The sequence below is a fragment of the Electrophorus electricus genome, chromosome 8 (genome assembly GCF_013358815.1).
Source record: "Electrophorus electricus isolate fEleEle1 chromosome 8, fEleEle1.pri, whole genome shotgun sequence".
In the NCBI taxonomy this organism is placed as follows: domain Eukaryota; kingdom Metazoa; phylum Chordata; class Actinopteri; order Gymnotiformes; family Gymnotidae; genus Electrophorus; species Electrophorus electricus.
In genome coordinates, this window is record NC_049542.1 from 9,877,866 (window position 1) to 9,894,043 (window position 16,178).

At 37.4% G+C, this 16,178-nt stretch overlaps 1 protein-coding gene across 1 annotated transcript; it reads left to right on the forward strand.

Annotated features, from left to right (window-relative positions):
• Positions 1-1,926: 1,926 nt before the first annotated feature.
• On the forward strand, positions 1,927-13,313 carry LOC113571078 (intelectin-like). The gene is made up of 8 exons (XM_026999838.2): positions 1,927-2,010; positions 2,241-2,517; positions 11,500-11,655; positions 11,805-12,052; positions 12,344-12,502; positions 12,736-12,856; positions 12,973-13,076; positions 13,164-13,313. Exons 1-8 carry the CDS (start codon positions 1,927-1,929, stop codon positions 13,311-13,313), a joined length of 1,299 nt encoding a protein of 432 aa, XP_026855639.2.
• Positions 13,314-16,178: the final 2,865 nt, after the last annotated feature.

Below are 16,178 nucleotides of genomic sequence, written 5' to 3' on the forward strand. Positions count from 1 at the left end.
TAAAAGTATGCCTTTACCTGAGCAGTCCGAAATGGATCAACTATGTCACTGATGTAGTTTTCAAAAGGGCCAGAGGGAGGGTCAGTACTAATCAACGGTTCCTCACTTCACTACATCATCATCTTCATCATCATCTAGTATTAAACTAGGAATTAGAGCCACACTGATACCCAAGGTGTTCCTTCAAATATTGTACCTGAGGGAACAGAGTAGGGAGTGAGGCAGATTTATTGGGTTTGGTGAAGAAATAATGTTTCCCCTTTAGGAGGAATAGCTAATCTGTTATTTGCAGTGATTACAAGCTGGCCCAGCTGGATCTATTTTGCTATTCATAGAGTGGGCTATCCTTCTTCACCTCTGCAGGGTGTGATTTATATGTGGGAACAAGTGTCTTGCTGATATGGTGTGCACCAATTGAGTTCTCTCTCTTTTTTCTTTCTCTCTCTCTCTTACTTTCTCTGTGATCAACAACATTCTCTATCTTCCTTACACAATGCTTCAGTACCATAGCTTATTGCTTTCAGGCCCTCATCTTTTCTACATTCTGCAATAACCTTATAGCAGAGCCAAAAAAGTGGTACTCTTCGGTGCAAATATAAAAATTACTCTAAGATAGAAGAATATATACTTGCAAATTTCTTCAGGGGCATGTTTTAAAAACAGCAATATATGATATTAATTTAAATATGTAGAATTTATGAAAATAAAAAAAAGAAGTAAAATATTAGCTACTGTGTTGTCATGTAAATATTGCTTTTTCAGTTTGCCACTGACTTTCACCGATGCAGCATTAAAAAGTGCCTTGTGCTGCTATTTGAAAGTGATTACAGCATCTCCATCAACCATTTTCTACCCCACTGCACACATGTTCAACTCCCTGAAAATGAGATGCTTTTTTTCATTAAAGAGGGAGATCCCTTCTGACCCAACCAAATTAAATGTCCTCAAATAGCCTTCAGTCATGCCTATCCTCTGAACTCCCATTAGGCACTGAGTTTTGCTGCCTTCTAGAACATCCAGATAAAGAAAGAAAATACACTGGCATACACTAATCAGTTACATTGGGAAGCACTCTTGCCATTATATTTGGTTCTGGAAATATGAATGCTATTGGAGTAATGTAATGAAGAGGCAGTATCTGAGAAAATCATATATACCAGATACCCTCATACCAGATGCCCCAAATGCAGCAGATTTGATTTATAAACCAAATAAATTGATCTTGTATTGTTATATAATGTATGCTTATTATTATGCATAATTTGAACCTAAATATTTGCAGGTTTTAGGTTGAAGTTTGCAGTATATACAGTTAATCAGAAAATCATCTCACAAAAATAAAGGATACACTTCCATTCATGCTCTGATTTGTTGATTTGAATACTACATTCAAAGCTCCTGTAGGAAAACAGACACATGGCTATGTAATGTAATGAAGTGTGCATGTGTTGTGGAATTTTGAACAAACAGCAAGTCAGACGTGATTAAGAGAGTAATTTAATAAGAAAAAGAATAAAATGTTTGGCTCGCCTCAGGTAGGGAGCCCCGAGTATACAAAACCGTGGCTAGTTATACTACTCTTGTGCTGTCTTTAACCATTCATCTTTTCTTAAGCAGCTCTTCTTCCCTTTGTTGCTGTGGCTATAAGCCAATCAGCTCTCGGCTTGGTTTTTCCCACAAACCAACCCAAACTGACTCCAAACAGTGTGGGTTGTGTGTCAAGTTGACCTTGATGTTAACAGTTCCTGATACATGTTCAACTTAATCAGCAACAGGTGGATACAAATGTGCAAACAGCATTATTAATTTAAGAACAAAAGGATCAGTGTGATTTTATATGAATCACATAATACATAGTTTCGTAACATTTTCCATCACACATGTCTTTTGTGGAGGATGTCATTGCTGTGTGCTGTGCTTAGGAGGATGGCACACCACCATGTGTTCCAAATGGAGATCTTGGCACTGGGCCCTGGAACAAACATGGCTGCCTTTGTGACCTGCAGCCATGTGAGCTTCTAGATCTGTCTTCTGCCTGACACTCGGGTCACCGTCAATAACCTGCTGCCCTGCTGTCTCCTGGACCCATCTTCCACCTTTGTAGAGCCCCAGTCCCCTTCAATCAATCACTGCCTTGTGGTCTCCTGGACCCACCTGTTGTCAGACCCTCAGATTTTCTTTTCAGACCTTGCATACTGCTTCTGTTTCTATCCTGGCTACTGTTTCTGTCCCTGCTTCAGGTCTGGCTCGTGCTCCAGCCCCAGCTGTTGTTCCAGCTCCCACTCCTGCTCCAGTCACAGCTACTGTACCAGTTCCTGTCCTTGGTCCAGGAACCCAACCTGGCTCTGGCTTCTCTTCATGACTGGACCTCACATCCTGCCCAGGCTTCTGACCTGACTCCAGAATTGGTACCATATTCAGCTCCTGACTTGGCCTCTGGTATTCCTCTTGACCTCATCCCCAGTCTGGCCCTGTATTCAGACTCCTGTCTCAGGCCCTGCTCAGCCCTTGTCATGGGTAAACCTCCTGTACCAGTTCCAGCCATTAGCCCTGCTCCTTGAATGCCTATTATGGTCCCAATTACTGACATCCTGGCCTGGTGCATTAAGGGGGGAAGGTAGATTCTGGCATGGTTTTCCCCCTCCGGTGTCATGGTCCTCACATTGCTACTGCCATATGGCTTTATTTGTTTCTCTTTTCTTGTAGTTTCTGTCCTGTCCCATGTTTTGAAATCCCCACCTGTGTCATGTTTCCCACTTATTATCTTGTGTTATTATACGTCTCGCCATCTTCCTTTCTTTGTTGATGGACATTCATTGGCTTTCTTTTTATTGCTTTTTTTTTTAAATTCATGTGTTTTTTGTTCTGGGCCGTTTTCCTCCTATTCATGTTTTCTGGTACTATGTCCAACTCCTACCTTACCGATACTGCTATTCTGATATAATAGTAATCATTATGGAATTACCCCTAATAAACATTGCCCATCTTCACACTTACATTGAGCAAAAACTCACTTCTGCAATACTCTCCCTACTCTTATCTTCTAGTCTTGCCTTTGAATACCCATATGTATCAAACCTATGATGCATATGGTTTAATGATCACTTTATTCAACAAAGCTAACATCACTAACAATGAATGAACAATTTTGTAGGCCTATTATCAGAGGACACATTAATCTATGAAAACTTATTTTACACAATACTGAACTGAGAAAAGCAAGACTGAGAACAACACATTTTATTTTGTCACTTTATCCTGTCTGTAATTGAAGGTTGGGGGAGGTTTGCACACTGACATAACCCATCCCAGAAATGAACCCATGCTGGAGCCTGTGGAAACACTGCTTTATTCAATATTCATTCAATCCTGATTAAAGTGCACAGCCAAGAGCAAGCATAAGAAAGAATGAAAATATACTGTTTTTGTTCAGCATGTGCTTATTCTTCTTATCCCCTCAGGTCATCTGTCACCAGTGAAATCTGAACATTCAGTGGGACAGCTCTGCCCTGCTGCATAGTCCTGGCTGCCACATCAATACTGCTACCAGGGCCATGTAGGTTGGATTTGCATTATTTTCTATTTTTAGACATCTGCTTCTGCTGCTCTTGTATTCTCACTTGACTGAGATTTACATGGGGCAGTAAGTTGTGTAGCAGAGAGAGGCAGGTTGCATTTGTAGCAAGCATTATCGGGTCATCACACCCACTGGTGGGTCTCTAGGGACTTGCATCTGTGCCTTTGGATAAGATGTTGCTAAATCACAAGATTAGCAAATAATTTAGCAATAGACTGCATACACACAACTGATACCTGGCAATGTATAAATGGGTAATTTCTGCAGTAAGGCTGAGGGAGTTTGGCAATGAGAAGCCCTAATAAAAAATCAACCTGAGCAAACATTTGCATCCTTTTTCTGAGGATGTTAGTGACTGGAAAGAAAAGGCTGGATTCTGAATTCGATTAGATATTGTTTCCAGACAGAAAGTTTCTGACAAGTGAACTTTGCTCTTTAGAGTTTGTTTATAAATAGAGAAATGGATAGATTGGATTGTTTTCTGCTCAGGGAGAATTAAGAAGGAGCAGCTTGTGGTATCACATGTGGCAAACTTTAGATTTGTTAGCTTTGTTTACAAGGTTGTGTTCCTCTCCTGATATCATCAGCATGCTGCACTTGACTTTAGGAGGATTAACATGCTATTGGACAGGATCAGTCCTGTCACTCATGTTTATATCACATACACACACACTTTTTTACTCTCTTTCTCGCTCTCTCCCTCAGCTTTATTATATAGGCTACATGTTGATTTAAGGTGTCACCATACCTAATTTAGGTTGTGTCTCATGGGCAGATGGCCTCTCTTGTCAGTAAGTGAGAGATGGGACCAGGCTGCAGGCTGTCCCTGCAGGGAAACTCTGATTCTACTCTGCTGTCCTGGACAGTGACTGGACAGTGTCACTACCATTGTTGATTTGTTCTCCTGGAGAATTTGTCCGCAGTAAAGACCAGTGGGCCACTTCCACTGGCATATATTTAGTCATGCTGCTTACTTCATAAATGAGGACTCACATTTCACTTTTTATACTTCTTGTTATTCTTTGTCTCATCTGTGTGTAAACATTTTTAGCAAGGTGTTTTCTTGAGGCTTAATAGTAGTTTGCATCCTAGTAGTATACGTTCTGGGATCAAACTGGTTGGCTTTTGTTTTCTATTGCTGATCTTTGACACATATATGCCTACTTTAGGGATAATCATCTTGTGTCCTAGATCTTTTTATTAGTTTTCCTTCATATTTATATTATTCATTGTGTCATGCAACCCTTTTCCCCGATCCACTGCTTCCCTCCAAATCCCGAATACAATTCAGAACAACACTCAGCCAGTCAACATCAACATACATGTTGCTCTTCACTGGACTATGAATTTCAGCTGTTACCTGTTTCCATTGCCTACCTGCCTGCTTTTTCAACTCGTTGCAAAGTATTGCCACTTATACCAAGTGTTCCTGTTACTTGTGCTCATGCCGGCCCTGGTCTTTTCTACTAGCTCTCTTGGATTTATCTTCATGCTCTGTTTTTGATGCACCCTGGTTTTTGTAATCCTATAGTGTATGTTCTGACCCTTGCTCATCTTTTTACTACTGTTTTGGATTGTTCCACTCAAAATACAACTGTAACCTTTTTGACCTGCAAGTATCTGGTTAGTTCGTTACACATCCATCATCGGTCTTCCTTTACTTCCATTTTGGCTATATCTCTCATTGGTTTATTCTGATTTTAACCTTTATGTCCTACTTATGATCTGTTAAACTATGTGGTCTCTCATGTTGAGAGACAGCAGGCACATACTCAAGTGCCACAGCTAAACTTTTTGTTCTAATTTGCATGAACTAATGATTCTATGGCACACAGATAGCCAAAAAACAACTAGGCATCCTTGAACCCAGGGGTTCTAGGTGGAAAATGTTTTATATGTATAAGCAATATTTTAAGCAATTTGAATTGCTAATCAATTAAACTTTAACCAGAATAAATTTTAATATAAATAACAAGGTAATTTATTTTCACTAAAAAATGTATAACTTTATAATCTATCTGATAGCTAAGGGTCAGACTTATATGAGGTTGGTAGTTATGATTCAGATGACCTGTTTACTCACATCACAGCACTTTGATAATGGTGCAATGAAGGCTCAAGGTGGTCATTAGGTCATACAGATTTTCTCAGCTGCCATAACTCATCCTCTACTGAATGTTTTTCTATTTTTGTATGACTCAACACATAAACAGGGTAGTTATGGGCAAACATTTAACACAATTTGGTGAGGAAATGAAACAGGAAACTCAATCTAATGGCCCCTCACATCATTTGAAAAGATATTGTGTATTTTTAGTGACTAAGCTGAACCTGTAATGTCTATATCTGCAGTTTGTGTCATGGACTTCTCCCAGTCCCACTGGTCACGTGGTATGGCCCGCCATGTGCAGTGGGCATTCACTTTGTCTCATTTGTAATCATGGCCTCCTTGTTCGCACACACCTGCACGTGGTTTAATGTGATGTTTGTATGTATTTAAACCACTGCTGGTGTGTGCATCAGCATCGGTTCATTGTTCATGTTTAAGTGCTTGATCTCATTGTTAACATTAAGCATATTCGTATCTATGTTCACTGCTTATGTTATATGTGAGTGCTGTTGTCTTCTTCATATGTTAATAAATGTCTGTATATGTTGATGGATCCTGCTCCTCACCCTGCGGTACTTGGGCTATTACATTTGGGATTCTATGAGAAGCATATTAATTCTGTTTTAGCTCAGACCTGACAACTAGCAGTAGAAATAGTTATGGAAAGCCTTTTAAAATACATTAGTTGCCCTCTCCCCACCCTACTCTACTAATTCACCTGACTTCAGAGCTTGACAATTAGCTTATTAGTTACAAAAACCTGGGGAAACCATAAACCATGCATGTGCAGTGTCTGTTGGGACTGGGGTTTTGAGACTATTAAATATGCCACTCTTATTTCTTTGTATGGTGAGCCATCAAAACACAATGAGTCAACAGTGGGCAGGAGAACATAGATAAGCAACCTTGTAGCTCACAGCCGCTATGGGGTGATATTTGTGGTCACTTTCTCAATGAGGATGATGTTATATCCACTTTAAGTTGCATGGTTTATGGTTTCCTCAGCTTTTTGTAACTAATAAGATAATTGTCAAGCCCTGAAGTCAGGTGAATTAGTAGAAAGGGCTGGGGGGAGGGCAACTAATGTATTTTAAAAAGCTTTCCATAACGAAACCATGAATGTAAAACAGATCAGTGGATATCAGGAGCCAGGCTCTAATGGAAAAGCACTACCCATTCCATGTGGAATACTCTCTGGGATATACTGGCAGACAAACGGTACTCAGTGTTGCTGTCATGTTCTGTGTTCCAGTAACTTGACCTCACTCGGTTCATACTGGTCAGGTTCTGCCATATAAGTGAGAAAGAAAAAAAAAAAAATTGATTTCACATAGGCTGATAGAAGACCAGTTTGTGTTTGTGTGTGAAAGAATGTAATCTGTGCCACTGAGGCAAAAATTAAAGGAAACTTTTATAGAATTATTATAGAATATTGTGCGTGTGTGTGTGTGTGTGTGTGTGTGTTTCAATATGAAATATTACATTTATAAATGGCGCACTTATTATATTTTGTCTTACTGGCTAATGGAAGCCTGAGGGTGACTCATGGGATAAGGCAATACCCTTGACTTCCTGCCACACTACAGTCCTTTCTCTTTCTGTGTTTCTCTCTGTTTTTCTCTTTCTGTCAAAAAGGGGCAAGTATCTTTTTTATTGGTTTTAATTTCTAAATGTATGAATGATTTTAATAAGTAAAGTGGATCAGGTAATGCCTCCCTCTGCCCTGCCTCCCACATACTAAATACATTTGGATCATATGACTGACCAAAGTGGACCAGATCATGTATGAGAATATAATCCTCAGCCTGCTCTTTCTTTTACTCCTCAGTAGAGCTCACCTATCACTGTGTCACTTATCACAGTGTTACTGATCAGTGTTACTTATCACACTGTCACCTATCACATTGTTACTTATAACACTCATTTATCACAGTGTTACCTATCACAGTATTACCTATCACAGATTATTAAAAGAACAAATAAACAATGAGGACTGCATTTATTCATTTGGTATGTATGTGTAGTATTTTAAATGCCAGTGCTTTTCAAATGAACACACATTTGAATAATATACATAATGTAGAAAACTATGGAAAATGTTTTGCACAGTAGGGTAGGATTTAGATGGCAATGTACACATTTGCACATTTGTTTAGTTAAGGGATTTGGTGCATGAATGTCAGGGTTTAGTGATTGTATCTGAAGTTCCAGCTGTAGTGTGTAAACAATTGTGAAATACCCTAAATCAACACACAATACCATAGCTTGCCACAGCAGTATGCAAACATTAAATCACTGCTCAGAGATCACACTGTGGCACATTACTTTAAGCAGTGATAGGCAATAAAACTCAGTATCTTCATAGAGGTTTGTGATTACTGTTGTCCGTACCATATATATGATATAATTTACTGTAGTCCCTCTTTCTGTTGGAAGGTCTGTTCATGGTCAGTGTATAACCCCACTTCTAGCCCTACTTCAAATAAATACAGAGCAGAAAAACATCATCAAGTAAGGTGATTGACTATACTTTCCATTCAATATCTCTAGTTTACTGATACATGTACACATTAACAACCGCATTATCGATTTATTAATGCATTAATAAAATGATGTGTGTCTTACTTATCACACTTATTATCACTTATCACACTTTCCTATGATAAGTGCGTCTGAACAATAGTGTTTTTTAAGGCAACATTTCTTTTTACCCCAATATATGAGGTTTTGCCAAATATTCATTTAGTTATATGGTGTTATGGAAGAGAGATAGGATAAGCAGAGATAGCATTCCCTGAAAAAAGTGAGCAATTAAGAAAAAATGTAAGCATCTTATAAAAGCACATTTAAATATTCCTATCTAATATCAAGGACTTTTTCTATAGATTTGCCCCGCATAGTCCCAGTAGGGAAGTATTGATGAGAACTGCAGCTGTATGTCATTAAGGTCACAGTAGCCTGGATCTCATTTGCCTGCTCCTGGCCTTTTAAATATTTCTTAGATCCACATTTTTCAAGATATAATTTTGTTTGCACAAATATGGACAGGTTTGTTGATTGAGATAAATAACATCCTTCCCCCAAAGTTCTATTAGGCAGCATTGATGAGAACTGTAGCTGTACCTCAGATTATGTGTTATACACCAGTCTATGAAATGAAGAATCCTATTTAAAGGTACCTATCAAACAGAGACATTGTCTGGAGCCATTCTCATTAGAAATCACATATTTTACCATATATGTAATTTGTAGGGCCTTACTTCTGGGAACCAGGGAAAAAAGTCAATCTCCTACAGACTGAAATGGTTATACTGATCAATTTACATTTACAATTTCCTCATTAAATTATTCAAAAAGGATTAACTTATTCTACATATTCAATACATGTTTAAAAAAAAATCAAAATATCACAGGGGCTTAAAATATCACAAGTCAAGAGGCAGGCAAAGCAGTTTTGAATGGCTACTCTTGGATACAGATATCTTTCTGATATTGAAGGTCATAAATGCAATGTTTCACAGTGATTCACACTATTATCACAGAGTATACCAACTCTAGGAGTATAGAGGCTTAGTGGTGGCATTAACAAGCCCTTCATTAGGTTAGTTTGTTGTTTAAGGAAGATAATTACGAGACCGAGTTGTGGAGGACGGAGTGATTCGGTATTAGCACTGGCCAAGTAAGAGAGAGCATCTTCTTGTTACTGGCTTTTGTCTTTTTGCTGAAGTCATGCTTATAACTCTAAGGAAGTCACTGGCTATTCTCATTCATGTTAGTTTAAGATGGGCAGGAGTGCTGAATACAGAGCAGATGGACTAGCCCCCTTGAGTGCTTAAAACGTGTGCATGCATGACCTAGGGAGGACCTTACACTTTGATCTAAGTGAGTCTATCAAGAAATATAACAATATCACTTATATAGCCATTTTACTTAGATGTTTAAACTATGGTCTTATGCAATAGGAACTAAAGAGTCAAGAAATAAACTGTATAATATCTATAATAAAATGAAATTATGTTCATACCAAATTTATGTGCATTCTAAATTTAATTTACCATGAACATAAGCCCATATCTAAAGGTTTTATTGGATAAATATTTTACCTACAGAAGCTAACAGTACAGAAGTGTCAAACAATAACCGCTATTAGCTATCCAACAATGAATAATTTAAAATTCAATGCCATTTTGATGCACATTACAACTGGATGGTTATTGTAAAGATGCTACACAAATGATATTGTACATGAAAGAAATACCTGTATATGAGTGAGGGAGAGAGGGAGGGAGAAATTTCTCCACTCTTCTCACCGCTCTACCCTAACTATATGCTTAGCGCCATGCCAATTCTATTTCTCCCACAAGGTTCAACAGTCCTTCAGTTAGTCTTGACCAAGAACACACTAACCCATCAAATGTGATCACATACTAGTAGCATCCCTCATTACAGGACAACCTTCAGGTATCTCAACTACAGCACCTCACACCTTGTAGGATGTTCCTTTACATTCCTGTATTGCAACAAAAAGCTCGTAAGCTAGCAAATCGCAGACTCAGAAACCTTATTCATAAGTAAAATACCTTTACATCAGAGACTTTCTTAAATAGGAAATGTCTCTATATCTAAATAAGATCCCACATCATTAACACTTGCATAAAAGATTCTGTGCCATAAGTAATGGTCTGGCAAAACTAGGCTTGCATAGTTGTTTTCTTTATAACACTTGCACACAGCATCCTTATGGGGCAAATAGGCCTACTTTGTGAATACTGACAGACAAAGTTATCTACAGGTTTGAAAAGGCAAAATATACTGCCATAAAATGCTCATTACTTGTTTTAAGTTGTAGTTGGCAAACTACCCTGAAATGTTCCTTTCTCGCTTAGTCATTTGTGATGTAGATATTCTTTCCAATTGGTTCAATGTACAGGTGTTTTCTCTCCGTACCGCATGACTGTACCACCTGTCTGCATATGCTTATAAAATAAGTGATACTATAAAATACCATTAGTTTGGGCTATTTATATATATCCTGGCCTAATACATGCTAGAATGTGAAAAGGTCACACAGAGCATTCATGAAGCATGTCTGTTTGGAACCTGTTCCTGTCACTTTGAATTCAAGTAGCACTGATGTGTTGCAAAGCTGTTGAAGGACTTGGATCCAACATGACCTGTTTCTCAAGCAATGTTGTGTAATACACCAGAATTTTTCTGACCTTTAAATTTACAATCTTCTATTGAATTTACATAAATAAGATTTTTCAGGTGATACAAAATAATATGATACAATATTAGCAAAGACTTCCAATATTATATCTGGTATTATATAAATATTTTCTTTAATGTACTTCATCTATGAAAGACCCTGAAAACAATTATTCATATGCCCATGTCACAGTGAGAAAGGTTTATTTGTCCCACTTCAAATAAAGTCCAACTTTACCAAAACTTGCCCAACATGTAGATTCATTCTCTGCAAACAAATGATGATTATTTACTTTGTATTTAATGATTAGGCCTAAATGTTGAGTAACAAAGGTTCTTGAGCAAAGGGCAAATGGATTATAAAAAGCAAATAGTGTGTACCCACGGAAAGCCTCCTATTACAGAGTCACTCTAATTGTGGTGCAATGCTGTGTGGAGTATTTTTTGCATATCTTCTTCTACTACAAGACCATAGATTTTTCCATTTATGTAAGTTAATATATTTAAAATATGATTTATTTTGTTATAGATACTACCTAATTTAACTGATTTTAGTTTATGTTTTTAAATAGAAGTTAACTCTCTGTCAAATTTTTCTTGGCAGTGGGACCACTGCATGTTGTAGGAGATGTAGTCACAGTTAAACCTATAGTTGTAAATGACAGATATATAAACCCTGAGCTCGGAAAGTATCATGCCAGATTGAGAACTCTTAGTAGAAGCTGCCAGGACATCAAAGAGAAGTTTGGAGCTACTACTGGTGAGTGCTTCCTCATCAAGAGTGCTTCCTCATCTTTCATTAAAACCCTTTTAAAGGGAATCACCTTGTTATTTGTTGTTTTTTTGTGTTAGTATTAGTGGACTTATTGTAATTCTGCTTCTAAGACTGATCACTATATTGTCCTTCAGATGGCATATACTACTTAACGACAGCAAATGGTGTGATGTATCAAAGCTTCTGTGATATGACCACAGCTGGTGGGGGCTGGACACTAGTAGCCAGTGTGCATGAGAACAATATACATGGAAAATGCACTTTAGGTGACCGCTGGTCAAGTCAGCAGGGTAGTGACCCTAAACGACCTGATGGTGAAGGAACATGGGCTAACACCATCACCTTCGGCAGTGCAGAGGGTGCTACCAGTGATGACTATAAGGTACCTTATCATTAATATTACAGTTAAGCTTAGAAAACTTCAGAACCAATGTTGATAAGAGCTGGCCAACATCAATCAACTGTACACAAACAGGACGGATGTAATTTTACTTTGAAAAACCTATTTTGTTTTTGGCATTTGTTTTAAAATATTTGAATATTAGAATATTCAGAATAAGTATTAACCTGCTGAACAGATTTGAACATGTTGCAGACATGTAAACACATTTCCTGTTTTTACAACAGTAAGATATCACATGGTATTACTACTTAACTTCCTTTAACCTCACAGAATCCTGGGTACTATGATATCCTTGCAGAGGATGTATCTGTGTGGCATGTTCCTAATGGGGCACAGCTACAGAACTGGACCAGTGACTCTATCCTACGCTATCATACTGAAACCAAATTCCTCAGTAACAGTGGTGGAAACCTGTACTACCTATTCAAGGTGAAGAAAATGCTTACTTCTAAAATCTCTCCAGTCACGTGTTGGGATTTATATCAATAATTACAACTCTTCCTGGTCTTTTTCATAGAAATATATCTTGTAAATGTCTGTAAGAATTAATGTGCACTGCAGTAAAAGTGAAAACTAAGACCACTTCAAATTATACAATGTTTTAATTTGGGTAAGTAACCCTTTACTGTTTTTATGATGTTATATGCATTTCTATCTTCTAGAAATATCCTGTGAGGTTCGGGATAGGAGAGTGTAGCAAAGATACTGGGCCTACTAGTCCAGTGGTGTATGATACTGGAGACAAACACTCAACAAAAACACTTTATGGACCATCTGTAAGAGGTATGTATAAACAAAATTTACTTTTCAAAACAACTGAGATTGATAGCCACACAAATTACATCAAAATGTTTAAATGATTAACTCATTGAATCTATGTTTTGCTTTTTATGTATCAGATCAGTTTGAGCCTGGTTTCATCACCTTCAGAGTGTTTAATGAGGAGAAGGCAGCTATGGCTATATGCTCTGGGATCAAACCAATTAGATGCCATACTGAACATGTAAGTTATCTAAAGCATAGACAAAATGATGTTATCAGTAATGTCTCTGTTATGTAAAAAGGTAATGTGTATTTGTATAATTTTCAGTACTGTATTGGTGGAGGAGGGCACTTTCCAGAAAAAGCTCCCCAGTGTGGGGACTTCACTGGATTTGACTCGGATAGTTATGGATCAAACACTGGAAAACGTGCATCCAAAGAATTGACAGAGGCAGCAGTTCTAATTTTCTATCGTTGAGAGTCGTCTTCTTTCAGTACTCTCAAAATTAAGTTTCTTTTTTTGTACATATGATCTAACAGCCCAATCCTTTTCAGGTGAATTCATATAAATGAATAATTAACTTTGTCAGATGAAGTGATTTCTTCTTTCATTTTTCACTACTCAAGCTTTTTATATTTATAACAAAGTCACTATTAAATACTAAATTAGGTACTCATGTTAGCTTTTACATAAAGTTACATAATGGAGCAGTTTTCTGAATATTCATGTGTCACAGGTTCACAGGTAAAGACACTTTAAATCCACTGCAGGCATGTTTTTTTTTTTTTGTCTAAATGCCAGGAAATGCGAACCCACTTTTAAAGATGTATCATATATATTTCCTCTTTTTTAACTGGTATTAGTCTACTCCAAAATTCATCTTATTCAGTTAAACAGACGTTATATAATTTTCCTACTCAGTCTTCCTTCCCTCGATTACCATTTTTTTGTATTCAGCTCCAGGAGGTGATTGGTATGTAGTGTCCTTTATAAGTGGCTGCCTACTGTGAGTGATCCAAGGCCAAGGCTTTGGCTCAAGCAGGAGGCTGGATTTGATTGAAAACAGTGGTGCTGAACATTGGGGATATACTTTAAGCACCTCTGACAGTGATTGCGGTCCCAGAATTGTTTCAATCTCACTTGATCTGTATCACAGCTTCTATTTCTATTCTTTAAACAAAGTCATATTCATGTGCTTTTGCCAGAAAATTGATCTTCAGTTATTAAAGACTTGGCTGAGAAGTGTTCTTTCCCACTCTAGTACAGTCTCTCTCTGTCTCTCTTTTTCTGGTCTCTCATTACATCTAATGAAATGTTAAAATGTTAAGTAATCATTAACAGCATTAGACTCCACATTCAAGGTTCCTTGACTTTTGGCTGCTTTTAATAATGGATGATTTTTTTTATCAGGGATAAAAAAAAGCTTTTCCAAATCTTCACCTCCAGATTCCTATTTGTGTAATCCAGTGATTTTTCTCTTCCAAACTCAAGTGGGTGGCAAGCTTTCATAGCACATTAGCTGTTTAGTGATTCCATTACCAAGCTTAGATTTATAAAATTGCTCAAGTTAAGTAAACAATTCATGTTGCTGTAGTTTTTATATAATATAATCTAGTGTAGTGCTCTGAGTGAATTATTGCTATTTAATATGTTAGAAGTTATTATTACTGATAATAAGTGTAATAAATGAGACACCAGTCCAACAGGACAAAATAGTCTCAGTCACTGTCACAATGGGTAAAACCATGGGTAAAACATTTCAAGTTTAATAATAAAGAAATTGGAAAAGGATGATGAATAATATGGTGCATAAAGAAAATAAAAACATCAATCAAATCACAAAGCTTCATTCTCCTGATTCATGTTATTGGAATCAGAGAAACAGACTCTTGTGCGCTTATTCCTTATTGCTGCATGCAGTCTCTTCATGAGTATTCATACAGCTAAGTTTGTATTGGGATTATCTGATGAATTAGAACCAAAGGTTCAACTCAGGAATTGTTAATCAGACTCCAACAGGTCTACAGTTCTCAATTCCTCCATGAAATGTGATTTATATGGGTGTAGGGGTGGGCAGTGTCACTTGTTCTCCATGTTGATTGGTTCTCATACCAAAAGTGGTGGTCTGTGGGCCACCTCCTATCTCAGCCCCTCACAAGCCTGTTTTTGATAACTGGACAAAAAGTATTATTTTCTGCTCTTTACCATATAACTTTGAAAATCACCTCATTGTTTCAAGCACAATATTCCCATTTCATTCAGAACCAAGCATGGTATGTATATCTTATATTTTTCACATACAACTCAGGAAAAGGAATGGATTACACTTTCAGAAAACATGACCATTACAAAAGGATAGGGTTGGAACAAGTCTCCTATGTAAGACAGAGCAGATTCATATAAGGATTTAAAAACAAATAAGAGGACTTTGAATTGGATCCAGTAAGTTAAATTGAGCCAGTGAAGGAATGCCCAGACCAGGGTAATCTCTTTTTCGTGCCTGTGAGCAGGCATGCTGCTGTATTTTGGACCAACTTTAAGCAAATTAATGAAAATTATTCTGATGTACAAATTGTGTTTATCAGACCTAAGGTCAGGATCAGATATTACCTCTAGGTTCTTTACCTGAGGTTTCACAGTAGTCTGAGAGTCCACCACTATTACTCATTAAAGTCAGTATTTTGGAGAGCCAAAGAGGATAATTTCAGTTTTATCTTCATTTAGATAAACAAAACTTTTGTTTGCCAACCAACATTTAATTTTATTCATTCGTTCAGGCATTTGAGAGAGCACAGATGTGTAGCAGCAAGGTGAGGTACAATTGGATGTCATTGGCATAACAATAAAATTGAATATCATACTTCCTAATGATCCTCTGCAACAGAGGAATATATAATGAGAAACATACTGGCCCTAGAACAGATCCTTGAGTAATACCACAGCAGATGGTAGAAATAGAGGAAGAGAAATTCTATATGGTGAAAGTTCTGTTATAAATTTAGGACTTAAACTAGCTCAGCACTGCCCCACTGAGGCCAACCATATGCTCCAAATGCTGAATGAGCAAGTTATGGTCATAAATATTGAAAGCTGCAGTGAGGTCAAATATGACCAAAATGGCACACTTTCTTATATCAACAGCAAGCAGCATGTCATTACTGTACTGTGGAAAGGGTTAGAACAAACTGAAAAAGCATCCACTTTTGAGAAAGCATAACTTTATTTTAGAGAGAAATGGTAGTTTTGAAATTAGTGAATAGTTAAGTATAGTAGTGTTGATATGCTTTTTTGAGTGAGGGTTGTGCAGAAGCATGATTGTTAACATGCATAGAAATGGTAGTG